Source organism: Oenanthe melanoleuca, chromosome 2 (genome assembly GCF_029582105.1).
Source record: "Oenanthe melanoleuca isolate GR-GAL-2019-014 chromosome 2, OMel1.0, whole genome shotgun sequence".
In the NCBI taxonomy this organism is placed as follows: domain Eukaryota; kingdom Metazoa; phylum Chordata; class Aves; order Passeriformes; family Muscicapidae; genus Oenanthe; species Oenanthe melanoleuca.
In genome coordinates, this window is record NC_079335.1 from 107069892 (window position 1) to 107096655 (window position 26764).

At 42.8% G+C, this 26764-nt stretch overlaps 2 protein-coding genes across 4 annotated transcripts in view; one reads left to right on the plus strand and one right to left on the minus strand.

Annotated features, from left to right (window-relative positions):
• Positions 1 to 5216, plus strand: part of CAPN7 (calpain 7) — a 31782-nt gene extending 26566 nt beyond the window's left edge. For all 3 annotated transcript variants that reach the window (XM_056482918.1, XM_056482920.1, XM_056482919.1), the window contains 3 exons: positions 201 to 331; positions 1462 to 1554; positions 1635 to 5216. In XM_056482918.1, coding sequence (XP_056338893.1) covers positions 201 to 331; positions 1462 to 1554; positions 1635 to 1779 — 369 coding nt within the window. In that variant the 3' untranslated portion in view covers positions 1780 to 5216. The remainder of the gene's footprint in view (positions 1 to 200; positions 332 to 1461; positions 1555 to 1634) is intronic.
• Positions 5217 to 6289: 1073 nt separating this feature from the next.
• SH3BP5 (SH3 domain binding protein 5) lies at positions 6290 to 24563 on the minus strand. Its single transcript, XM_056482921.1, is given in 7 exon segments — positions 6290 to 7750; positions 8413 to 8673; positions 11671 to 11890; positions 13745 to 13787; positions 16594 to 16616; positions 16618 to 16725; positions 24414 to 24563. Coding segments are annotated over 7 exon segments (897 nt in total). The 5' UTR covers positions 24474 to 24563; the 3' UTR covers positions 6290 to 7568.
• Positions 24564 to 26764: the final 2201 nt, after the last annotated feature.

Here is a 26764-nt window from a genome sequence, read left to right on the forward strand (position 1 = left end):
ATGTAAGGCTTTGATCGAGGGGAATGGGGAACTGCACAAGATTGTGCACGCTTAACCCCATCCTCCTCAGTTTATAAATTAGAAGAGGTCACTAAAGTCAGTAACCTCTAATGTGAGAGGACCCTCTAGTCTTGTTTGTGTGTATATATGAGCAAAACAAATCCTCAGAATTTGTTTTCTGTACTTTTGACTTCTTTCAGGTTAATGGACAGTGGAAAGGTCATAGTGCTGGAGGATGTGGAAACTTCAGAGACACCTACAAAAATAACCCCATTTATCAATTCCAGCTAGACAAGAATGGACCACTGCTAATTGAACTACGGGGGCCGAGGTTTGTAGAAAATAATTGTGTATCAATACAGTGAAGGCATTGCATGCCGAAGATAAAGCTTTGTCAGTATCCCCTTAGGGAGGGTGGGAAGCTTGTGGAAAATCCAGAAGACAAGGTGTGGGAGTTGACTCAGATTTAGTACTATTTATGTGTTTGTCTTTACCACCATTAGTGTTTTAAATCTACACATTCACTACTCAGGGAAAACCTTGACCTATGAGGAAAGCAGCAGCCTTCCTTTCTCTTTAGTTTTGGGGTCTAAGCAGAGCTAGGGAAGAAGGTATAAAGGACATCTTCTTAAAAGAATGATCATAATTCATTTTATTTTGTAGTAGTGCTAATATGCAAGATAGTAAACCCTTACAGCTCTCAAACAAAAGTGCATTTACTCTGCCACTAGCTGGCCAGGAGACGTGCTGGATGTCTATGTCCTATAAAGTAGACTTATGCAGGCCAAATTCCTTTGGCACAATTAATGATTACCTCAAAAAACCAGTATTCAGCACTTCAGAACAGCAACATCTCCTGACCTGGAGTCAAGTGTTTATCCTTTGCAAAGCTGTACAGTGAGCCTCCCCTCTGTGAGGAAACTCCTTCTCATGAATTGAAGGGAGAGGTGTGGCTGCACGGTTCAGTGAATTGAGCAGTTCTTTGTATGCATTTTTTCCTGCACTTGCACATCATCTTTGGGTAATTTGAAGGACAGGGGCAATGGTGCCCTGACACATGCATTAACTGGAGCAGACAAAGTGTCCCAAGTTTTATTGCAACATGAGAAATTCGGCTGAGATCACTGACTCCGAGTCCTCTGATAGCAATCTGATCACACCCCAGGATCTCTGCCATGTGGAACAGGAGTGTGTCACAAGCTTAACTACTTGAATTCTGCTTGAGTGCACAGGCAGGCTTCTAGCAGGCATTTTCCCTAGTTCTAGACCTCAATTGAATTCTGTCTTTCTCCAAATGCTATATTCATGTCATGGTAAATTTGACTTAACATTTTTGTCACAAAGATGACAAAACTTTCAGATGTCCTTTCAGTTATACTGTATAGTTTTTAATATCTAGCCCTCTTCATGGTAATCCTGATGACCCAAATATCTAAAGCAAGTCTGTCATGTCACTTGCAGGCAATACAGCGTTGGTTTTGAACTTGTCACCGTTTCAACAGTGGGAGATCCTGGTTCCTATGGCTTTCATAAAAAAAGCAGTGGTGACTACAGGTAACACTTAATGAAGTCTGTATAGAGGTTTGAAACATACTTTGGATCCCATTCCTAACAGGTAGTTTTCTTTATCATAGGTGTGGATTTTGCTACTTGGAAGTGGAGAACACATTTGCTGGAGTTTACAACATTATCCCCACCACATTCCTGCCTCAACAAGAGGGCCCTTTTTTCTTAGATTTTAACAGTACTACTCCTCTAAAGGTGTCACAGCTGCAGTGAAGAGACAGAACTGTGCAGTGCTGTTTAAGGAGATGGTTTTGGTTTGTCCAACAAACAGGTGAAGAATGCTTACTACACATGCACAAAAGAAAATTACATCCTGAGTTGTAGCCAAAAGCATGGAATCACAAATTGCCAGTTAATTGTGGCAGGCAGTAAGCTTTGAGTTTGCTGCTATGGTCCAGGAGTGAACACTGTTCAACAGGCTTGGGAATAGGCTAAAATGCATATATTCAAATGAACCAGCAAAACTCAATTTATTGCAGTTTTTCCACACTTTGAATCAAAGTCTAGTGAGTTACAAGAAAAACTAATATTGAAATTCTCTCCTCCCAACATACAAGGTATATGAGCTAAAGATTCTATTCTTAAAAGTAAACATGTAAGAAAAAAATATTCTTGTGTATTCTGCTTATTCAGTCTCAGGACCAAATAGATTTTTTTACATATTTGTGCTGCTATCTATAATGTTTTCAGCACTGAACTGGTTCTTGCATCTAAATGTAAATGTACTACTGCTGAGCCAACTGTATTCCACATACCATCTTATCTGGAATATGTATATAGGAGTAAAGGAAAAGGAAGATTCCAGCTTTAGCTATTTCTAAAAGCAAAGCAAATGCTTTGCTCATGTTACGTCCTCATGTTACTTTGAGAGCTGTTACTTCATCTCTGTATGACTTCAGTACATAATACAGCAGGAGGTTCTGTGGCTTTCTTCCTGCCATCTGCTAGACCTAGGTTGATCCCAGCGAGCAGGAAGGACAGGAGGTTATCCAGCAGTAGTGCAGACAGTGCAGCACAGCCTTCCTCAAGCAGCTATGAAAAGTTTTCACCTGAAGAGCCCCTGTAAGATCCACTGTATTGACTGAGGGTAGTCTCAGTTCCTGGTACAGAGATGGGGAACTGCCCACCACCAGCAACTCAGTATTTTATTTTCATCACTTTTATAAGTATGTATCATGTAGGGAAGAATTATTTAAACCTCTCTCCCCCTACAACACTTGCTGATTCCATTATGGAAGACATCTTTGAAAATATAAGGAAAAACGTGTAAGTTGAAGCCAGTGAAGGAATTGAGCACACGGCTAGTGTCATCAATAAAAGAGTTTCTTAAGAAAATAGTAGAGGTGGAATTAATGCAGAAAAAGTTATTTTTTTAGGAGCCTCCCTTATGTGCTCTTCTTCTAGATCTTGCATTGTATGCATTGTATCTAAAGAGGATTCAAGATGAGAAGTTTTTATTTAATACCAACTGCTTCACAGATCCTGAAATGGATTAAATGTTGTTATTTTTACAAAATTACAATATTTCACAGTTAGGGGAGAGGGTATTTTTAAAAGAGCCATGGGAAATTTTGCTGCTGTTCACACTGGTTTGGCAGTTTTCCAAGCAGAAAGGTAGCATTTAAATCTTGCTTTGCATCACAGGTGTCATTTGGCCATTGGGAAACTGAACACACATTCTACAGTAGCACCAGAAATGTTGGTGGGCTAAAATTATTCCCACAGAAATCTGCTATTAGTCCTCTCCAGAAAGTAGAACCTTTTGTTTCATTTCCTTCATCAGACAGCTGCTTAGCAAGTGTCTGGTGCTGAAAGGGCACTGATAGCTCCTGCCTTGGAAAACACTCTCAGAGACCATCTGGGCTAGGGAATTCATGACAAGACTGTCACAGAGTGACTTACCTTCTTTTGCAGGGAAGTTTCTGATGATTATTGCCATAAAGCAACAGAGGCAATAGCATGGGCTCAAGCTGAGAAAAAAAGAGTGAGGTTCTTTGTGATTATGCTTGGCTTTTGGAGTATGTGCCAAGGACTGCTTCATCCCTAAAATATGAAAATTTCATTCAACTCCCATTTTCCCTACAGGCTTCTGTAAAGTTTTTAGCTGAGGCTAAAAAGTAGCAGTGGAGTCCTCCATGTATCTTATCACCTCTAAAGTCAGAGGTAGTGAGGAAGTCTCAACTGAGTCTCTCTTTGGCAGTACAAAAGGCAAATGCCAGAAGTGCCAGCTTTCAGCACCGAGTTCTTACACATTCTCTGCTGTTTGAGATCAAGCTGGTAGACTTGCCTACAGGAAAATCTGTTGTTGTTCTTCAGTGGTTGGTTTCGACTCGGCAGGAAGGAGTTTTTCTTTCTCTTTCCCCCTGAGCACAAGTTAGTGCCAAAGCTTATGCTGCATGAAACGAGCATAAGGCTCAGCTTCCATACTGTGCTGAACTTAAACTGAACTGAACTAAAAAGTAAGAAATGCACTCACTTTCCTAATGCCAAGCAAAGGCATTAAGGCCAAAGGATCCTGTCCCCACCAGGATACGCCAATATTTCTTATACATTCGGGCTAGTCAATGGATTGGGATTAATGGGCATTAATGGGGAGCCCCATTAATGCACAGGTCTTAAGCTTAGTGTCAATCTTATATATATAAAGCAAATTCTGCAAAAATATTGCACCTGCATAGGCTACCAGAATGCCATCACTGTGCATTTCCCTTCAGACATAGGACAGAACACTCAGGTGAAGTATTTAAGAGGTACTACAAAATATCCATATAAATTGTAGCCTAGGGATTCTGGTTATGGCAGATTAATTTTACAATAAAGCTTTCTTGCCCTTTTTTCTTAAGAAAAAATGTTGATGTAAGCATTTAGGATTTGCTTTAATATTTTCTGTCAAATACATACTTTTATATTTTTTCCACAACTGAAGTCTGGAAAAATTATTGTAAAGTGAACTGATCCTTAGATTTTAACATGACCTCAGGCCATAAGTTAAGCTTTTCTTTTCCCTGTACTGTTGAGCATTTTTTGAGCCATATGACAGAGAACAGTTTGTTAGGAAGACACAGGTTAGCCCTTGGCTGATCCCATCCCCCAGTTCTCAAACATTCAGTGAGACATAGTACCATGGATCAATGGTATCAACAGCTCCTATCCCAACTGCCCCAGACTGTGAGTCTGAGTTCAGTCCTAGTCTCCTGCTGCAAGCTTCATGTAACTATTTTGTACAGTAATTATGTACTTAACCACACTATCTCTGCAGCCTTTGAATAGCCACCTATTTAGAATTAAGTTTGTGTACATACAGTAGAGATTTTCATCACTTCATCTAAAAGGACACTGAAATTGTTTGATAATACCAAAGAGAAGTAGAGCTCCTAGGTTAACATTCGCTTTGTACATTCTCACATCAGGGCAGCTGAAGCAATCATGTATACTTTGATACACCAGAGGCTTATTTTTATACCCATGAAGGCAGCTACCATCATGTTACACTTCAGAATCCATGAAGAGCTTAAATAAAAAGTAACTGGAGAAAGCTTGTTCATTTGCTTGTACTCCACAGCAATGTATGTTCATTTAAGTCTGTCATATTTATAATTATGGCTTTTATGAAGTTTAAAATAAAATGAGTTTTCCATTAATTTATTAGACACACAGTTCTGCCTGTTTGCTTGCACATTTGAAGGGTGATTTACCTACCAAGTCCAGGGCTGCACCATGAGCTTTCAGCAACTCTTGCAGCAGGGTGGTAGAAAAGGAAGGGCAGAGTGGGTTCCACACTCTCACACAGTTCCAGATCAATGGTTTTACCCAGCTGGGAGCTCAACCCAATCAGGATATACACAAGGCAGTGCATAAAATTAATTCATTGCACCCAAGTGTGGGAAGTTTGGATTTCCAGTTCGAACTGGCAAGATGAGAAGAAATTTCATAGCAAAAAAGGTTTTAAAAAAAAAAAAATCATCACCAAACCAACCATCCAAAGAACCCAGGAAAATATAACAGGTGTTGACTGGGAGGTCTACAAAAGTGAGATTCAACCACAAAGAGCAATAGTTTTTCTAACTGAAAGCAGCACAGACAATAGCTCAGCTATGAAAGTTTATGTAAGAACACTTAATACAGTGTGGCACTTTTGTACTGCTTTTCATATTAAATACTGTCTATCCCAGCTTTTTTCCCCAAGTAATGGTCACATCAGAAGCTGGAACCACAGATTTCTTTTGTAAGCACTTTCTGGGCCTGAAAACTGCTGGCAGTGAAAGGTTTCAGCCTTAAGGTCTTCAGAAGATGTAAACATATAAATGTCCAACACAGTTACAACTTAACAGCTGTAACACGATGAATCTATTTTTTTATGAAAACAGGATTCTTTGCCTACAATTCTGCACAGCTTTTCAGCAAATTTCAGCAGCATTAGATACAGAGGTCTTATGTAACAGAATACCTCCCTCTTCCTACACACTAAGGAGGTTTTGGAGAACCTGACTGAAGCTCTGGTCTTGTGGCACAGTTCAGAATAAAGAGTGAGCCACATGTGCAGAGACTGGGGAAGCTGGAAAGAGGCACCAGTTGCCCACGTACCACAATGGATTCTAACACTAGTGTGACCTCAGCCTGCAAGTCCTCAGCTGGAAGTGGATATTTGGAGGCTAAACTTGCTGTGGGAAAAGATTTGGTTCCTAGCATTTGAGATAAACTTCACTTGCACAGACTCAAAACATGGAAAACAAAAATGTTTACTGTAGTGTGAAGAATTTTACATTAACTTTGAGAATAGATACACAAGCTGTGGCAGGGATGAAATACAACAGGACTGCAAAAACATAGAATAGAAAATACTTTGGGCAATACTAAGATTCCCATCAAATTAACAATATAAACTGACATTTTAGATAAAATGGTGCTTTCAGAAATGCTTAGTCACCAAAACTGAAGAGTCCTAGAATTTTTACTACCACTTATTAGCATAATTATCAGACACTACTACTGCCTAACAGCTGCTGGCAAAACATGCCCCGTGCCCTTTCTAGTTTTATTGAACACTGTCTAGGGCATACTAAAATCCCAAGTCCCTTTAACAGTTATAACCCCCACACAGTACAACCTACAGAGATGCTTAAGAACACATTGTCAATCAACACTGGCAATTCCTTTTCTTCATGCATATTTCAAGGGCAAACCCCTTATCATAATCATCCTGAAAACATCTATGACTCCCATTTTTGAGGAAAAAAACAAAACAAAACAAAATAAAAAACACTTAAAGTGCTGAAAAATAATACTTCACTTCTCAGAGAAGCAGAAGGGCAAGGGGCCAATCAACTCTTTTTGGTCACTGCAATCACCTGCGGACTCCAAGCCAGATTTGGGAAGGTGTCTAGAAAGGGCCTCCCACTGCTGGGCATTGCCATCCCCCTCTGTCATCCGTCTGTTCTAGAGGCTTTTAGAGGCATGACTCATTTTATCCTTTCTGTGAGCACCAAGAGAAGAGTGAAGGCTTTCAGACCCCACACATGCAACAGCTTTCCTGTATACAAAATATTTCTACAGTTTCAGCATAATACAGACCAATACAGATGTTAAAAGATTATGCCACTTGTATTCAAGAGATTGGTTGTGTCTAAGGAGCATTTCATTCTACAAAACCGAAGCCAAACCGCTCTCTGCAAAAGTCTGGCTTGAATTTCAGGCCACCGACTGGCATGAATTTACACGGGAACATTACTAGTTATTGCTTCAGCCAGGCTGCTACAAAACAATTTACAAAGTCTGTGAAATATGAGCACACCTTAAACATTTGATAACTCGTCCGGCCTACAAAGGATTTACTGAATAAAAACTTCAGCCCTCCACAATTAAACTTCTTAGTGCATTTTTAAATTCTCAGAGTAAACGCTTAAGATTTGGCATATATTATTGGCACAACGTTCTTCAAACACTCAGAAGTTCATGTATAAATATTTAGACTCCCATTATTCAGGACAGGGCACGAGAAGGCTTCAGCCAATCTGGGCAGCTTTCCTGCCCGCGCATATTCCCTCTTTGATTTTCATGCACTGCAGGGAGAGCTGCTTCATTCGGTTATCCAGAGCCAGCCCTTCGCTGGAGCTGCTCCTGGTGCTGCTCCTATTCTTGTTCACTCTGTCGCTCGTCTTGTTCTCAGCCCCTTCTGCCCTATCCCCTGCAAAGAAAGGATTAAACTGGATGTTAAATCCAGATTTCATTCTGCAAGTTAAGCTTCAAGCAGGTGCCTCTGCAGCTTCCTCTGCCAAAGCACACAGAAATTACAGGAGCAGGAGCAAGATGCTTTAACAAAACCAAGTTGACTTTCCAAGCTGTGCTCGTTTGGTGCACTGCATCAGCCTTAGGGTGGAGCAGACAAGGGCAGTGGTAATCCTCTAGTCTGAATTAGTCAGCCAGGGCTGGCAGAGCCTGCAAGCAGCTCCTTCTGGCATGGTATTTTTTTGTGAGGATTTTGGGTTTTTTTTTCCTCTGGAAAGCAAGATTTTTAAAAAGCAGGACAGCAATTTAAATAAATAAACTCAGATTTTCCTCCAAATAAATATACCATGAGAATCCCACTGATCACTTATTTAGTGAGAAATCTCAAACCCCTGCATCAAGAGAGACCTGGGGAACATTCCCAGCCAGGAGAACAGTAATTAATATATTACAGATATTGTTAACTTTGAGACACAGGGCCTTCCACAATTGCCTTCCCCAAAGAAGCAGCCAGCAGCTCAGAGCATTCCCTGGCATATGCCTAGGGGAGCTGGGATGGTTTTCCTGCTCCCTTTATGAAGCTGAAAAACACTGGCCCAGGGTGTATCCAGCTGTGCCTACCTCTTTCAGCTTCACACTCGGGGGAGGAGGCCCCACTGCATTCACTCCGGGGCCCCAGGACAGGGAAGATCATCCCAAACTCAGAGAGGGAGACAGGGCTGGGCAGATCCAGGCTTCCAGGTCGTGTCGCAGGAGGAAACTGAGTGGGCACCTCACAGGGACTCGTGGGACCAGAGCTGAAGCTGGACACTGACTGAGTTTCTGAATCTTCTTCGGACACAAAGCTGCTGCCATTATCATCCTCAAACACTTCTGAAGCCACTGCAACGTTCAGAGAATACTCCAGTTAGTAACTGAGCCTCCCCTCCCGCCCCTTCCCAGGCAAAGGCAGTTTTTCAGGTTTGCATCTCCCACACACGGACACACTGCTAACCCATGGGCTGTCCCCTCTGGTTTTCTGCCCCCTGTGCAAAGCCTTAGCCTGGCTCTGCCCTGAGGAGCAGCACACCTGCCAGCCAGGCCATGCAAGGCCAGCTCTGCAGTAGCTATCTTGATCCCAGCACAGCCTCCTGGTTATTTAAGGCACTAATTAGAAAGACAAAAGTCCCAAGATTTCTTTTTCAGTGAGGATCACCAAACAACACCAAATTAAAAAAAAACAAAAAAAAAAAACAACATATATTCTTTTCCCTGCTCGTGTTGGCTCAGATCTGAATTCCAATTAAAGCAAACCCACTCCAAACTGTCTGTCTAGATTAAGCTGCAGGGTCCTTATGAATAAGCACAGGAGAAACCCATTAAAGAAGGCTCCATTTTGTGCAAGGGTGAAGATTTTGCTGAAATTCAATACACTTCAGAGGCTCACTGCAGTATGGGGACCAAAGACTTCTGCACACAAGCCAGTCCCACTGGGATCAGAAGGTTCTCTACACATGTCAGCCTCTACACCACACAAGTGTGTGCTGGAATCACACTGGCCTGAAGGAGTCCCAGACACAGCAGGACACCCACAGTGACCTGAGGTTATCTTCAATTCCTCCTCCTAGCAATTCCTGCCATTGTTAGCAAGGCTCAAAATCGCCTCGGAAGAGCGGCAGGAGCAAAGCAGCAACGTTATCAAAATGGCTCAAAGGAGAAGCTTCAAAGAAATTCTTCTGTCACCTTGGCAGCCTGGAGCTCACAGGCACCACTTGGACATAAAGGTGCCAACAGAGTCTGCTACTGCCATGGTTATGGCAGAGATGTTCAACCTCTTTCTGCTGGACTTGGAGATTGCAGAACTGCACTTAACACATTGCAACATTCACCCAAAAGGCTTCAAACAAAAGATGGGTAACAACATTATCCATCTTCCTGAGTCCTCTCCAGGGCACTTCATACCCAGAGACAGCTTTTCTTGTGGTTTGGGTTTTGCTGTTTTGTTTTTAATGAAGTCAAATCTAAGACTGCTGAGGGGCCTTTCTTCTCACTTGCTGTGTTTCATCAATATATGGTGAGCAGTACAGATAACTTTGCAGGGGGCAAAAGCAATAAAAGGTTTGGCAAAAAAGATGTTTCCAATTAGAGTCCTCTGCTTGGCAAGAAGCACTGACATCAGGCAGTCTACAAGCAGCACAACTTAAATTGTAGCTTGTTTTTCACATAATGCACAGGAGCATCTGCAAGGGCCAAGAAACTCTTGCTGATGACGAGGTGTTTTATCCAACTCCAGCAGACAGAAATCAAGATATAAAAGGATCTTGGTGGAAAGCTCCCCCCATACTACAATGAGAACTTAATCCAGGCTATGTTATTATTTAATCCAGGCTGCTAGACCTGCCCTGTCATAACCCAGTTCTGTGCTGGCACCAGACACAAGCTGGTGTCCTTCCACTCATGTCAGACTGCAATTCAGAGAGAGGGATGAGCCCAGACTGCTGTTCCTTGCAGCAGCCTCAGCTGCAGCCAGGGGAGCCAGCAACTAATATTAATTAATGCTAACTTTCCTGTCTCTTTCTGCCCCTATATCCCAGGTCCCTGAACTCCTTCAGCACAAAATACCCTCAAACTCAGTTATACCTAAGGTTTTCAGGAGGCCTTCTGCATGAGGAAGGGGACTTGCAGGTGTCCAAAAACGCCAATTCCTGCCTAGGTTGGAAAGGCTCAACCTCAGGAATTAAGGGTGGCAGAAGATAAGCAGCCATACTGAAACCTGGCTGCATCAGCTGTCCAGACACAGCACTTGCTGCTGCAAGTCAGGTCCCAGCTACACTGAGCGAGAGAGCTCCAACACATCGTGCAGAAGCTCCAGCCCGGGCTGCCTCCCAGCTCCCATGGCTCACACAAGGCTGTACCATGAACCTCAGTGCCAGAACACACTGGTGTCTATGGGGAAATTGCATCTTCTGCCTTTAGGCACCAGGATTGTGCAACCATGAACTCCTGCAATCCTGACCTAGACTTTTCCCTGTAGAAACAAAGCTAAAATACAAATTAAACTAGAATTTGTGGGCGACGAGAAAAAGACTTTCTGCATCAAGAAGGGGAAAAGAGTGTCCAGGAAGGAGGATGTAATGTCCATCTATCCACTTTCACCCAGAGCCAGGACAAATGCAAACTCACATACAACAGACTTTGCAACACAAGGTCCCCATGTGCCACCAGAAAGCAGGGGTTACCTTGCTTGTTTGGACCTTCCTTGGAGGTTGTTGCTGTCACCCATTTCTCCTACAGAGCCCCTCAGCACACTGCAGCAGCATATTGCTGCTTGCTCACTTCCCTTGTTCACAGAACACATGCTCTGCTGAAATCACACCTTGGCAAAAGACTCTGCAGCACAAAGGAGCTTATCCTTACACGCTTCCATGTGAGCATCACACCTTTCTGTACTACTGTAGCCACAACTTCAGCTCCCTCTGCCACAGGCCCAGCACTGGAAGACAAGCACTTGATCCAAAAGTTCAGTTCCTGGACTGGCTGAATGATCTGTGACAGTCTGAGACCACTCCAGGTGAGTCACTGCCAGCAGCACCACTGGCTTAAAATTAAGACACATACTTTAAAGTGTGTTAATTTTGCTCCTTTCATACAGAACTGTACAAAAAACTACAGGGATGTTAAGGGAAGGGCTGATGCACTTTAACTCATTACCCTTTCCCTTGAAAACTGGCTATTAAAGAATGTAATCAACTCCTGCAATAACAACAAGCATCATAACTGAGCCACAGTCCCACAACAGCCAGCAAATTTCCAAACTGCAGAATACACAGAGCAAGCCCAAGTCAGCATTTCCTATGATGCCTGTGGGCTGTTCCCAGGCACACAGGGCTCTGTACTCACTGGAGATGGTGTCTGACTCTGCTTTACTCGCTGACAGGTCCTCCACAGACGTGCTGCTCCCCTCGGCACCCACGCCGCAGCCTCGGGGCCCCATGGCAGTGGACCTTCTCCTCTCATGAATCTCATCTGAGATCATCTCCAGGTTTTTCAAGGCAGTCTTATACTCTCCCTTTGCCAGGGCCAGTTTGGCCTGCAGGTCATCCACTGTTTTCTTCAGTTGCTAACAAGAGAGACAGGGATTAGATGGACTTTCAAACAAGGCACAGCACAATTCCCAGTGATGTGTGCAGGTGCCTTGGCTCTGCACAGGCAAGCACAAAGCAGGGCTGGTAGCTAGGGGATGGGAGAGTTCAGAATTCAGAAGCACTCTGGCACAAGCAGTGGCACTTGTGAGGGAGACAACAGCAAGGCCAACCATGAGAGCCAGGGGCTGGGACTGCCTCAGCAGTGTGGTCATGGCCCATGGCTAAGCACAGAGCAGAAGCCCTGTTCAGATGTGACCATGCAGGATCTCTCCTTAACAGGAATGCAGCTCTCATCCATGTCACTGCTTATCCCAGAACCACCCCTAAGGTCTGCTGGCAGCCCCTGACTGCAGGGCACAGCAGGGGCTGAGCCTCACTCTCTGCTGAGCACCAAACCCATCACTTCTGCTCACGAAACCTGCAGAGCAGAAAGCAGCAAACCTCAAACCTTGACAGCTGCAATACAGCAGTTCCCATGTCCCCAGGCACAAACACCATCCTACAGCAAGGGCCAGAGTGTTGTACATCCTATTTCCAAAAGGAGAAACACTGCTTGTGTGTCTGTAGCTCTCTCAATGCTGCGGTTTTTTTGTGCATTAAAAGCAATCTGTGCTTTTTTCATATTGCTTCAGGAGGGCATTGAGCAGCTGCCATGGAGAAGCAACAGGTCCACAAACAGTGTGGAAAAAAGGGAATTTCTCAAAAGATGCTTCTATGCAGCAGGAATTATTGGGCTGGCACCCAGCCCAGGGCAGGCAAGGGTCAGCAGCTGCAGGCAGGCAAGGCAGAGGAGGAGAGGGCACCCAAGCCTGGAACATGGCAAGTAAAAAGGTGCACACCAGAGTCTCTGAGGCTTACAAAATGCTGTTGAATTTCAGGCAGCCAAAGAAAGGGCTCACAAAACCTTTGTAGGATATGCCTTGCATCCTAGACATGGAATGGGAATCCTTTTCTAGCTAGACTCCTACTGATCCAGCATTCCACTGGAGCCTTCCTGCCCCCATGGCCAGCAGCCCAAGGCAACGTGCTCCACTTAAACCCTGTGCCCATCCATCCCACACAACAGCAGCACTGGCCACTACCCTGCAACTCTGAGGAGCCAGGCTCCCAGTTTTGGGGGCCATCTGCAGCAAAAGTCACTCAAGTAGGAAGAGACTGATTCTTGCATTTGAATTTGTAGGGCTACTCTGCCCTCCCATCCCTGGCAGCTCCAAGGATTTGGATATATTACCATCCCACACAGAACTGCCACGCCTGCCCCAGGGCCACTGTGCCCTGCAAGGCATGTGCTATGCCCAAGCACTGGCCAGACATGGTTGCACCACACAGAATGCAGTGCAGAGATGCCAAAAAGCCCTGGAAGCCTATCCAGCCAAATCCCAAATCCCTCTTATGCCAAATCAGAAATTCACATCTGCATAATATTTGAGCACTGCAAGCAGGTTACTTATTCTGTTAATTGGTCCAACCAGTGAACATAAAAGAGCACCCCAAGTACAGTTAAACAGTCTGAAGCATAAAACAGAGGAAAATAAAATGAAACCCACAACAAACAAATAAATCCCAGACATACTATACTACAAGAAGAAGCAAAGACAGTCAAACTGTACTCTTTTGGTTCTGACAGAGTTCAAACACTCTTATTTCACACAAGAAAACAAAGACTCTCTAAGTCTTTTATCTTTAAAATGTGCTTAGCAAATTGCTCAAGAGGTTTTGAATTGGTTTTGTATAGAAACAGAATATAGTTGGTGGAGCACTTTAGATGTAATTTCAGTATTTACTGTAAGCAGTAAAGAGTTTCAGATGGATCTGAATTACATACATACCTCTAGTTGGACATAGTACTTCGCCTTGAGCTCAAAATAAGGTCTGTGGAAAACAAAGAACAGTTGTTTACAATCACTGGGACTGAGTGCAGTGTACTGACATGGGAGTTGCTCTCTTTGTAGCATTCACACAGCTATTTTGTGTATCACTGCAATCCCAAGAGACCACTACCCAGATGATGGCACACCTACACGTGCTCTCAGTGTCTCTCTCTTACTCTATAATGCATCTATTTCTCATGGGTCTTTTGACCCAAATACAAATTGCAACATTCCAGTTTTTGGAGTTGACAGCATAATTCCTCCAGGCCTAGATTCTGCAAGATATTTAAATGTAACTTTAAATCCAGCTTCAGGCATAGGTATCCTCTCTCTACCCAGCTAATTTCTGAGCCCACAGCACATGTAAATTCCTACAGAAGCTGAACCTGCTCTGTGCTCAGGTGTGGGGGGTGGAGAGGCAGTTCTCAGGTTCTCAGGCTCTTCTGAGCTGTAAACACTACTGCAGCTGCATTTTGGACTGTGCACTAGAATTCAGGAGTGTGAAACTGTGGCTTTCTGATCCTATATTCTTTGAAGGGTTGAATTCACTACACAGTCAGGCACAAAATAACTGAGCTGTGTTTCCACAAGAGTAGGTTATTTCCAGCTCTGATATTTTTGAACACCTTTCACCATCACCAGGAGCACACAGCCAAGTATTAATGTTTCCAGTGACACCAATCCAGCCAAAATGAACCTCTGCCTTCCCTTAGTGGGACATCACCCTGTCAAAGGCTACATGGATGCACCTGCCAGGCTAAATAAAACACTGCAGCTGAGAATTTGGAGCCAACAGACAAAGGACTCCTACAGCTGTACCCCAAAGCAATGGTAGCACAAAGACACTGACAGAATGGTGTTGCAGGGAAACACACACAGGGAAAGCAGTGAAACCCACTCACCTCAAATGACCTGATTGTCAACCTTCCTTACCCAAGTGCCAGCACCAAAAACTAAATTAAAAGCAAAACCAAAACAAAACTATCCAGTAATCCTTTGCTCATCAACTTTACACAGCAAATCATCTAAATGACTTTCCTCCAGGATGTCTTGCTTTCAAAATAGTAATGCTTTAAGCATCTTAATCCCAACTGAAGCAAGGAGCAAATGCAAATCATTTTCTGCCCAAAAGAGAGCAACTCATTCATATCCACAAATTTAAAGAGAATATGAACAAAAGGCTAGAAATGCCTAAGTGTTAGGGCTAGTGCTCCCACACCACCCAGGGAGAAGGTCAGAGCAGGATGGTGGTGTTAAATCCTCCCTGAAAAGCAACTAGAGGCCAGCTACACCCTACAGCACAAACAGCTGCAAATTCAGCAGCCTCATTTCCCAGTTTCTGTAGCCACTTGACAGCACTGATGTTTTCAGCACAGTTGCAATTTTCCTTTATGTGAAAATTGCAATGCTGGGAGACGACTGACCTTTCCAACACCCCTATGCAACACAACATCCACGACTATTTGTGCCATCAGGCATCTTTCACATCAGTACTAGGTTAGAAGTGGCATTTCTGTAAACCCTTTATTAAAGGATCTCTGAAATACCCTACCTAGATGGTTTATGCTGCAGTCAGCCCTGCTGTGAGACAAAGGAATACACTGGGATTCTTCCACAGAAGTAGAAAACAGCTTGGCCCAAGGAGAATGACACAAGACACCCCTCAGAGTAGTTCCAGCAAAGAAATGAAAACTCAGAGGCACGTCACACAAGAGGCAGCTGGGACACCAGGCTCCACTCCATCAGAAAAAGCTATGTAGGACCCCACTGACAACTTAATCATGGTCTTTATTTTAAACCTTATTGCAAGGAAGGAACTCCCAGCAGCCAAAACTGTTCTCAGACATTGCCCTTATCCAGAGGAATCTGTCATTTGTGATCTGATTATGGTTTTCACAGCCCCTGTGCTGCGCTAGACAAACAACATGCAGCTCATTCTAGGAAGTCACACTACTACACTGTTTCAGCAAACATGCTTGAATCTTGTTTGAGAAGTGCTAATCCTTTCTTGAATTGAGCAAACACTAATCAAAATAGATTTTTAGTTGACCGATTTCACCAAAAAGTCATTTTTAGATGGAGGGGATTAAAAGCTAAATACAGCAAGCAGATTGTTTAGACAAGCCACAGTCTGGAAATATTTAAAAAAAAAAAAAAAGACTGTGAAATATAAAGAGGATTAAGAATTGTTGTAAACAGGGCCAAAATTTTAAGCAGGTTCTGAGCAAAAAGCTGTTTCACTTCTCTACAACAGAGCCAAACTGCACAGCAAATGCAGGCACAATTATTAATGACACAAGCTGCTTAGCTGTGCCTTCTGAAGGGTGTTTCCTGCCCCAAGAACAGCTCTCACACAGCTTTGCCATGGCAGCAGCAGGAAGGAAACAAGCCTTGTGTAAAGCACCTTAGGCCTATGCAGTCTCTCAGCTTTCTGTCACTCGCTTTGCTGCTCTCCTAACTAAAAATAAGAACTGTGAACAATCCTAGGCTGTGAAACATGCACACAGAGCTCTGCAGACAGCATCTGTGTGGATTCCATGCACCTGCTCCTCAAATCACACATCACCAAGGAGTTCAGTGCACTAGAACAAGACCAAGATGCTGCTTGGAAAAGGTTTCTTATCCCATGTAGTTCACCAGTCCATCAGGTCAGGTGTTTCAAAAGACACTTAGGACAACAAGGACAAATACCAGGACCAATTGTGCTGTGAGGTGCTACACACAGAGAGGAACCCAAAGAGCAGAATGGAATAGGTACTTCCCCCAAACAGCTTTCACCACTACTCCTCTACAAACATAAAACATACTTTGATTTATTGATGGCTCTCTTTCAGTTTCTTCTCCAGCTGTTTCATCCTTCCCATGGCAGCATTGTATTTGGCTGCAGTCTCTTTGTGAACCAACTCACTTCTCGTTTTGGTCTGCTCCGCCTCCATGACCTTCAAGAGGGGGGAAAAAAAACAGGTTGAGCAGCAAGACACAATGATCCACTTCTTATCATTTCAATTAACAGCAACTCTATAATCTCTCCAATCAGCTCATGTCAGGAAAGTGAGGGTATAGAAAAAAATATTTCCAGTGAACCTACTTAAAAGTCTTTTCCGGAAAGAGCAGCAGGTCTTCAAACACTGTGTAAATTATGACAAAGGCGTTACAGCTTTTCACAATCTCTCTTACAGGAAGTTCAGAAGACCCTCAGCTTTTGGGATCATCCATTTTTTTAACCCAGTTAGATGTTCACAAGTGGAGCAACACTAGTAGAAGTCACCCAGCTATGTTCAAGGGCAATGTTTCTGTTTTCTCCAGCTCCTCTCCCAGGAACTTGACTTTCCCAGCAGAGAGCTCCCAGCTGCAGCCCCGTCACTCTGGAAAGGGCTCAACAGCCACCACAGCAGAAGGAGGACTCAAATACAATCTGGCCTGAATCACCAGTCACTAGAAAATTGTGTATCCAAGATGGCTTTTCTCTTGAGACAGCTGACATGCCTGAAATCACAGTTTCAACACTGAAAATGCAAATGTCCAAGCCCTGAGCTGACACCCTCACTATGCAGACAAGGAGAGTTCTGCTGATGGCCAGCCCTCTATTGTCATGTATCAAGATACCCAAAACACAAGTCTGATAAGGAGGGAGCTGGGGGTGTTTAGCCTGGAGAAAAGGAGGCTCAGGGACACCTTACTGCTTCTTTACAATCCCCTGCCTGAAAGGAGGGTGTAGCCAGGTAGGAATTACTTCTCCCCAGTAAAAAACCACAGGAAAGAGGAAAGGGCTTCAAGTTGCTCCAGGGGAGCTTGAGATTGGGTATAAGTAAAAAAAAATTCACTGAAAGGGTTGTCAAGCACTGGGAGAGGGGAAGTACATGTCTCTCCATTAGCTGCCCTGTTGGTATCCCACAGCCAAGCTTTGCCAGTAATTTTATCCAGGGTACTCTTATTGTCCAAATTTGAGATGTCAAAGGTGTTAAGTTAGAAAATGTGTTTTATTTAGTGCACTAGCAGTCAAGATCTAGACAGGGAGGTGACTGATTTCTTTTATGTCAGAAAGGTGGTGACACCTCTTTGTTGGTATGGCAATGAGGGGAAAGCAGGTGACTTTTTTAAGCTTCCTTTTCTGCAGCTATGAAGGTATTCATACAAAAAAATGGCAGGACTTATTTTTCTCCAGTACTGGATTTTGAAATGACTCAGCTGTGATACCAACCACTCTACAACTTCACACAAATTTGCACCTGGCTCCCAACACCAGACTGCACATCTGAGCTCTCATATGCTGAGAAAATACTCAAAATATCTTGATTTTAAATAACCTCACCCACAAAGCACTGATTTTTTGAAAAAGTGTGCTAGTCCTCCCAACCATTAGCATGAACTGAACAAGGAAAAGAGATGGTCAACTCTGACTCACTTGGATTGCTGCTCCTCTCAGGAAAACTGTCATATTGTCCTTCCTGATTACCTAAATCAAAGAGTGAAACTGCCAAAGCCATCAGCATCAGCTGGGAGCTCTTGCTGCCACAACAGGAGGCCACTTTTTGCTCATCTCCACACAACCACTCATTATTAAAAAAGGAATTGCTACAGAACTTGAAACTATGAGAAATCTTTTGATCAGATATAAAATAATATACTCAACTTCAACACTCTTCAGCTTTCTCATAAATATAAGGCATCCATTTTCAAAGAAAGGTAAAAAAAAAAAATTATCTATCAGGCTCATAACATATTCTCTCCTACAAACTGAAAAATAAACTACAGCCTCTTATATCAAAGAACTGTTTTAAAGCCAGTTGGTGCAACGACTTGCCTTAGTGAAATATGTCAGACAAGGCTGGTTTTAACGTGGAAGTCTCTTAAATTAAACTGCAGTCTCCAAAGACTGCACAGAAGGTGGTTCATCTTCTTTCTAGTGTGGCAAGGAAACTGCAATTTAAAAATGCCGTAAGCTACAAAATAATGGAGCAACTGGAATCTGCCAATGCTCACTTACATGTCAGTCCCTCACATTCTTGGGGCAAAATTAGCATAAACTTTGATATCTGGGATAAATCACATTATAAGTATGACCAACACCAGGGTTGTAAAGCAGGTTAGGTGTCCAGCATAACGCTGATTTTTCAAACATCACAGAAATGCTGAACCCTGCAGGACTGGGATTTGAGGATGACAGATTGCAAACGCCTCAAAATATCTGACAAAATGTGGAATTTGCTGCCAGCCATATATACCCATGTTCATTACCTTTTCCAGAAAGAAAGGGGGAAAAAAAAGCTGTATCCTGTTGAAAAATCAGTGATGTAATAAAATCTCTCTCCCCTTCCCCCTTGTTTTCTGTGGGAATTCTGTCCTCATGCTCACATTATCCACACAAGTCTGCAGAGACAGCCTGTCCCCCTTTTCCTGGGACAGCAGCTCAAGGTGCATGCCTGAGCCTGAGGCTATTACCTGGGGGACTGTAAGGTACCTCTGCAGAGATCCATCACCTGCCAAGATGCATTCATGCACTTCATCCAAACAAGAAGTAACAAGAGAGACCATCCACCCCTCCACAAATGCCAAACAGCTTTTAAATGAAGAAGTTCATTCCCATTTAAATGAATGCCAGTCCATTCTGCAGACAGGAACAACCCACAAATGATGCTATCACCTCTGCAGCTGGGAAGTTCAATCTAACACCAGCTAGGGAAACTCCTCAGCTCCTTAAGAAAGCTTAGAAAAAGACAGATAGGCTTGTGCAGGAAAGAAGTATTTTTTATTAGAGCTAATAATACATTTGGTGAAATAATTGAAGTGTCATATGGACTTGTAAACAAGCTCTTGGTCATAGTTCCCAAATAAGCTGGTTTGTCTAACCCAAGTGAGTGCTTCTACCACCCACCTTGCCTTGTAGGTGCTCCTAAGCCACCAGAGATGAGACAGCATCACTCAGAAAAGGATGACACCTCTTCAAACAAGGGCTGCTCACGACACATCTCGCCTCCTCACACTGCACCTGTGTGTACCTGTACCTCTTACACTGTACCTGCCTGTCAGCTCACCCTTGGGGTGAGCAGGGGACATACTCTGGGACAAAAACACTCAGAATGGAGGAACTTCCACGATTCCCACACAGCCACCAGACATTCCTGTCACTCCTGCCTGTCCCTAACTACTGGATCACCTACTCCAGGCAGAACTCACTCTCCAGGTAGCACAGGCTATAAGACACAAGTAATAGGAAACAAAACAGGCAAAAACCCCCAACAGAGGGATTGATCAATTCCCCTTCTCTCCTCCCCTACCCCTCTATTTCCTACCCAGCTGTCTGGAACAGGAAGGTCAATTTACAGTATATATTTACCATCAGTAAGTCTGTACAAACAGCTTTGTTCCCCCCAAAATGTTTCCATAATCTGAAGTAAAAATGGACTCCAGGCAAAATTTCAGTAATAATAACAGATGCAAAACAACAATTTTATCAGTGGAGTTGAGCAAAGCTGACCATCTAAGCCAGACAATTACTCTGGAGGGCTGTTTCTTTCACAAAACATTAAATTGATTGTTCTTCTAAGGGAAGGATTAAAAATAAAAGAGGAAAGAGACAATGCTGTATCAGTAAACCAGGAGGAGAGCATCAACAATACAAAAAAAAAATCACTGCATTTCCAGGATTAAGTGATAGATCAGGACAAGGAAAGATGTGGGTTTTCTGTTGTTTCTTTCACAGACTTTTCTTCTCCCCCTTTTTCCTCTAGGTTTTTCTAGCTGCAGGAAGTATCTCTCCTCTCTACATCACGAAAGCACCCACACATTTTACACTGACAGATGGTACTTCACAGTGTAATATCAAAGGGAGCTTCACAAGCCAAATTAATCCAAGAGGGAGCATGCTTCCTCCCTTTTTACTCTCCCCTCATCCTCTCCTTTTTAAAATGTCTCATGATCAAGAGCCAAAACATTTCTTCTCCCTGCCAGAATTTATAAACTCAACATATCTCAGGAAAGACTGTAAAAGCAGAACCTTTTTAAGACTGCAGATTGCATCAGCAATTAGAAATTAGCAATTTCTCTTGAAATTCATGAAGAGCCTTCCTTCCTGCTCCAGCTTGTGTCAAACTAGAGGTAAAACATCTGTCAGTACTTTCCTTTTGTACATCTTTATGAATTATTTTCAACAGGAGCATAAATGTGAAGATCTTCTTCCTCCATCCCTCCAAAATTCAATATCCTTTGGTCCTTCCACAGGATTCTCTTTCATAGCCCTGCTCTCTGCACCTCAAACTGCAGCATTACAATTCAAGGAACAAACAGGCTGGTACCCACTAGCAAAAACATCATCTCCAAAGTTTAAAGAGACACTGCAGTTACCAAAATCCTGGTAAGCCAATGGCTAAGAGTGAACAATACTCTTCCTCCCCAGGCAGCTTAAGAGCTCATCAAGCCTGTCTACATTTCCACTATAATCAACAGAGAATTTATCTTACAGTGAACTTGCCCCTCTGGCCACATGAATTGCTCTCCAGACACCACTTATGTGATCTGATAGATCACCTTTCATCCTAATGGAACTTTTGGCAAGTAATCGTGATAAGCAGTCAGGCTCTAGACACAACACCATGAGCTAAATCCCAATCTAAGTGTCATTATACTTCTCAGATATGTGGAAAAAATGGACATTTAGGAACAAACCACAGGACTTCACCCTGAAATACACGTCCAGTTAAGAGTAGAAGTGGGCAAAGCAGCTGCTTGACTTGCACCACAGTCCAGTGCTCCCAGCCTCCTTTAGGAACATAGCTCAAACTGCAAGGTGCAAAGAAATTTCTGAGTGACAGCCTATGCTCCATGTACATGTTCATGATGGTTCTGTCTGCTCCATGAACAGAAAGGCTTTCCACTCGTCATGCTTCCAGCTCACCCAGAAAAAAACTAAATTTCACGTAATTCTCCCATTTCGCATCAGTTGAACTGTATGATTTTCTAGATCAGCGGCTACAAAAGTCTTGTTTACTAGAAGCCCAACAGGTTGTCACATTAAAAACAGTGTGAACAGCTTTTCAGACTATCAAGACATCAAAAAGCAATTACAACATACAGCCCTTATCTCTGTTTCCTCCCAGTGAGGGTCTGGAAACAGCATTTCCTGTTTGGTACCCCAGAGCCCAAGTCTTTGTCTATATCCATTAGGTCAAGTGCAAAAGTAACCTGGCAGCACTTCCACACATAGCTGTATAAGAATTCAGTTTCTCATTTGCTCTCTTGCCTACCCTTTTGTTTTATGCTTTCTGTTTACAGTGTTTGTCAGCTACCAAGCTGCTACAGGGCTCAGGTTTGGTTCCAAGTTTCAGATTAATTCAGAAAAGCCTGCTCTCACTGCCTAAGAACAGCAAATAAAAACACTTTACTCTGGCCTGACATTTCCATCAGGAGAGAAACTAAATGGATTAGTAGCCCACTTCTAACATTTAGCTCAGGGGTGCTTTTCTGCACTTGAGTCCTTGCTGGAAAAGGCCTGGTGCAAGATTATTCTCTGCCCACTACAACTCTCATCTATAAATGCATGCAAAAAAAGCTAGAAAATCCAAATAACCAGAGTGCAAAAGCTTTCTCCAAGAGCAATTTTATACAGTGCAAGTAAAATATGACTATTTCTTAACCCACAGTCTTTACCCACAAAACAGTTTTTTCCATTAGTGATTGCTAATGTAATTCATAGTTAATGATCTGAGTTGTCAGCAACACTGTGGCAGTCAAGGGGAACTTTTATTCTAAAAGATCCCATTCTCTAGCCTCTTTTCATCCATATCTTGGTAGGGAATGCCAGTGTTTTCTCCTCCCGAGATCCCAATCGTTCTGTTTTCCTCGCTGAACAGTAAGCACTTAATTAATTGCACAAACTGAAGCCAAACGAAGTTTTCACTCTTAGAGAAGATATAAAACTCAAGCACTCCAAACAAATTAATGTTGGGTGTGTCCAGCCAGGACTTCAACAGCATTTTTCACCCTTCTTGGCTCTGGCCTTAGCCTTAAGAACTCCACCGTGGCCAGTGAAAATTGAGAGAAACTTCCATGAACTCTCTCAAAACCTGCTGCCCCATGGAGAGGTGCAGATGGGTGCTTTCTGGGAACTGAGTTTACCCAGACTATTTTAAGCCCCAGGAATTGTTGGGCAACAAGTTTTCCATCAATGGAGCCCTCAGCTGCTCTACACAGTCCAGTCAGTGCCTAGGAGATTTTACAGCTGCAGTAAGCACACCTGAGTTCTCCATTTACTGTTCAGCTGTAACAAATCAGACATTGGTGCTTGAATACCCCAACAAGCAGGTATCCTGCAATCCAGTGATGGCACCTATCAACACCACCAGCACGACTCCACCAAACACTGCCAGCAGCCATCTGCTGCTCTGAATCACTGGGTTTGCTCATCTCAGGTGCACATCTCTCACAGACTGTCAGGGAATGATCAAGGGTTCTAGAAGGACACAAGGATGCCTTTGAAATAGCCAAGGAAAAGAAGAATTTCAAGTTGCCATTGTTTCTTTTGTCACCCACTCCAGCACAAGTTTTTGCTATGCCAGCTAGAGGGATGTAGGTGGCAGATGTGATTGCTGTCCACCAAAACTGAGAGGTTCAACAGTCTGCAGCTCTAAGAAACTCCTTAAACGTTTCTGGTTTCTCCTCTATCAGTTCTGAGAATCAAAAATTACCTATTTCTGGACTTTGTTCATATTGAGCAGGGATTAGTAACTAGGGAAAATGACAGCTGGCACATGGACACTGAAAGGTGGGACTCCCCTCATAAACACAGAGGTCACCACATCTGCAAATAACAAATGATAACAGGGACAATAATGCAAACAGTACCCTGGAGTTCATTTTCTTATTAATATATACCAGGTTTTCTATCTCTCCCCAACACACAGCCAACGTCCTTTGTTCCCTGTTTCTTCATCATGCAGCTGGATTTTAAAATTCACTCTGAAATAGAGGCTTTCATATGACTGAGAAGCTTCTGCAACAGAACAGAGCTGTTGCACTGAGGACTGCAAGACAATATGAGCATTGTATGGCATGATAGCATGTTTGGAATAGCAAGTTCAGCTTCACTGGAATATTAAGGAAATGACAGAACAAAGGTTTTTAACTTCGATTTTTGGCTTTTATGTTAAAATAAATCTTTCTGCCTTTTTTTTTTAACAGAGAGAAGACAAATGACAGAAATTCTTCATCTGCTAGAAAGAGTACTGCCTTTCTTGGTTAGTGCAAGTCTTCTGTAGATTTAGAAAGATTTTACAAAGGAGGTAAGACCTTGTCTAAATTCCAACGTTAGTTCAGGATAAAGCAGCATGCAAGCTTAAAATTCAACATACAATTTTGAGTAATTCTACATTCAAACACACATTTCTGAAGCAAAGTGACTTGTTCAATTTAGTTGATACCAAGAACAGGTTACACTAAAACTTGAACATGTCCCTCTTTTTCCAGAGTAAACACTCCCATAACACATGTATTCAGAAACTGGCATCTCCATGCAATTATTCTGGCAACTCCAAATGCAGATATGCCTTAAGACACTGTTTATCCCTTAAACTGGAAGGTAATAGGAGAACACAGAGGATGGAGAAGGCAGATGCTGGGGCATCTTTATTACCCTCTGGGTAGCAGTGGTTGAGCATCTCCTGCCAGGCAGAGTCAAACTGACGCTTGTCATCCTCCAGCAGCCTCTGCTCCGCCAGAGAAATGGTCTCCTTGGCAGCACGCAGCACCTCCGTGGCCCTCTGAAAGTCCTGAGTCGCCCTCTGAGCCTCCAGCTGTGCCTAAAGGGGGAAAAAAAGGTTGGGATCAGAGAGAAAGGAACCCTCAAGGTCACATTTAGAAGATCTATGCCACTAATCCCAAGACTTTTTAAGAGAGACACACCAGCGTCACTGTTTCCCGAACTTTTTCTTGAAATGACAAATTTTCCACTGGAGTAAGTCTTGCTAAGACAGCAGCTCCCACCCAAAGAAGTCATTTGCCAAGAAGTGTTTTGTGGTCAAAAAACTGATGGCCTACAAATAAGCACCTGGCTGAGAGATAATACCTAATGATGTAGCTTTAATCACTGATAAACAAACCTAAAGAAAATGAAATAGCTAACTCGTGGCATGTCAAGAATACACTGAGAATGGCACTCCCTGAGTTTAGTCAGGGTGGATTTTTATCTGATACACCATTAATGATGCTGAGGAAATATTTTGGAATTATTACCTTGCTATGAAGAATAAACAAGTTCTCTGAGATGGCGACTGCTTAATTCTTTGGGCATTTTTTACTTTGCTATCGCTGGTACACAACTGGTGCAGCACACAGACACAAGAATAGCCAAGGGAATTTAAAAAAAAAAAATCTTTACCTGAATTTCTCTACATTATATATTCCATAGATTTTTATTTAAAGGAGTATTTTTTAGCTGTTTTGCTCAGAAACACAACCCTTCCAATGTAAGCCTCACATTCAATTAACTGAACATGCAGCACTGTGAAGACAGTTTTTACACTTCAACAATTTTTCAAAAATAAACTGGAATTACCCAGCCCATTCCTATGAAAAATGTCTTTGACCAGACATGACAGACAGAACAAAATAATGAATAAAACTTTACATATAATGATACACACAGAAGGAGTGTGAGAATCAAACACAAGAAAGGGCTTTGACATACAAAATACTACACTGAGAAAGATAAACTCTCACAAATAAAGGAAGAGGTTTTAGTATGAAGAAATGGTGGTCATTTGGGAAGTGGCTGAAAATCTCTGATACAAAATAAATGGAACAAGGGTGCATTTCTTCAGCAAACATCTGGCTACACCCCCTCAACACCAGCTGCAAATACCTCCACACTTGAGACACCACAGTTACTTGTAAAGGTAATGGAAAAAACCCCTCCCTCCCTGCCCCACGGCAGGGGAGATGGACTCCCAGTTTAAACACAAGTCTCAAAAGGAAATAAAGCTCACTAAGCTTCCCTCACCATGTCCTGAAATAGCAGCAAGCTCTTCTTACTTCCTTTCCTCTCTCACATGAAGGTACTTCACCCCAAGGTAACCATGCAAAAATAGGAATTATGTGTCAGAGGTCCTTCAGTTACTAGCTAGAGAGGGAAATCAAAGTCATCACAATCAGAGCAGTAATTTCCTTCTGACCAAGGTCCCTGATGCATTTCCTTCTGAAGTGGCTGGTGGTGTTTTCCACAGAGAAGTTCATTTAACCATATTCTTTGCTGTTTTCAGGCAGTTTACACCCTATCACCCTGCCTAAGCCTTTGTGAATAGCTAGGGCACTAAAGTGTTAATTTCCATGCAGAACTACACATTCCAAGGCAGGACAGACCTTTGGGCCAAGGTTAGTGGATGCACAACATCCTGGTATAAGTTCAATGCCAACATGATCTCTTCTCCTGAAAAAAAACTGCCACAAGTTACATCTCCTCATCACCCCAGTCACCAGCTGCCTGATTCAAATGTATTAATACATTTTATAAATTCAGAGTAAGCCTGACTATAGAATATTCTTATTTAGCCACTAACTAACCTAAACCATGATACCCAGCAAGAACAAGAAAGTCATATGAGGATCTTTAAATAAGACTCTTCCTAGGCTTCCAGCAAAGAATATAGCAAAAAGCCCGAATCTTAGTCCCCAAAATATCTACTAAATTTCCTAAAAATTCACTGGACAGAAAAAAAAGAAAGTTTTAAGCTTGACCTATGCTAGTAAAGGAATCAAATACAAATAAAGGCCAAAATTTTCCCATGAAAGTAGTTTGGAGATGGGATTTTAAGACGGGAACTAAAACACAAGACTTCAGTAAGAGCCTGCACCAAGCAGAACAGTGCTGAGGATTTTTGGAGGAAGAGCAAGACCAGTCTTCATGGCAGACTCTACAAGAGGCAGCCAGATCCCAGCAGTAAGGCTGTGAAGGCAGCTCTGGCCCTTGGCTGCCCTGCTGCATGAGCA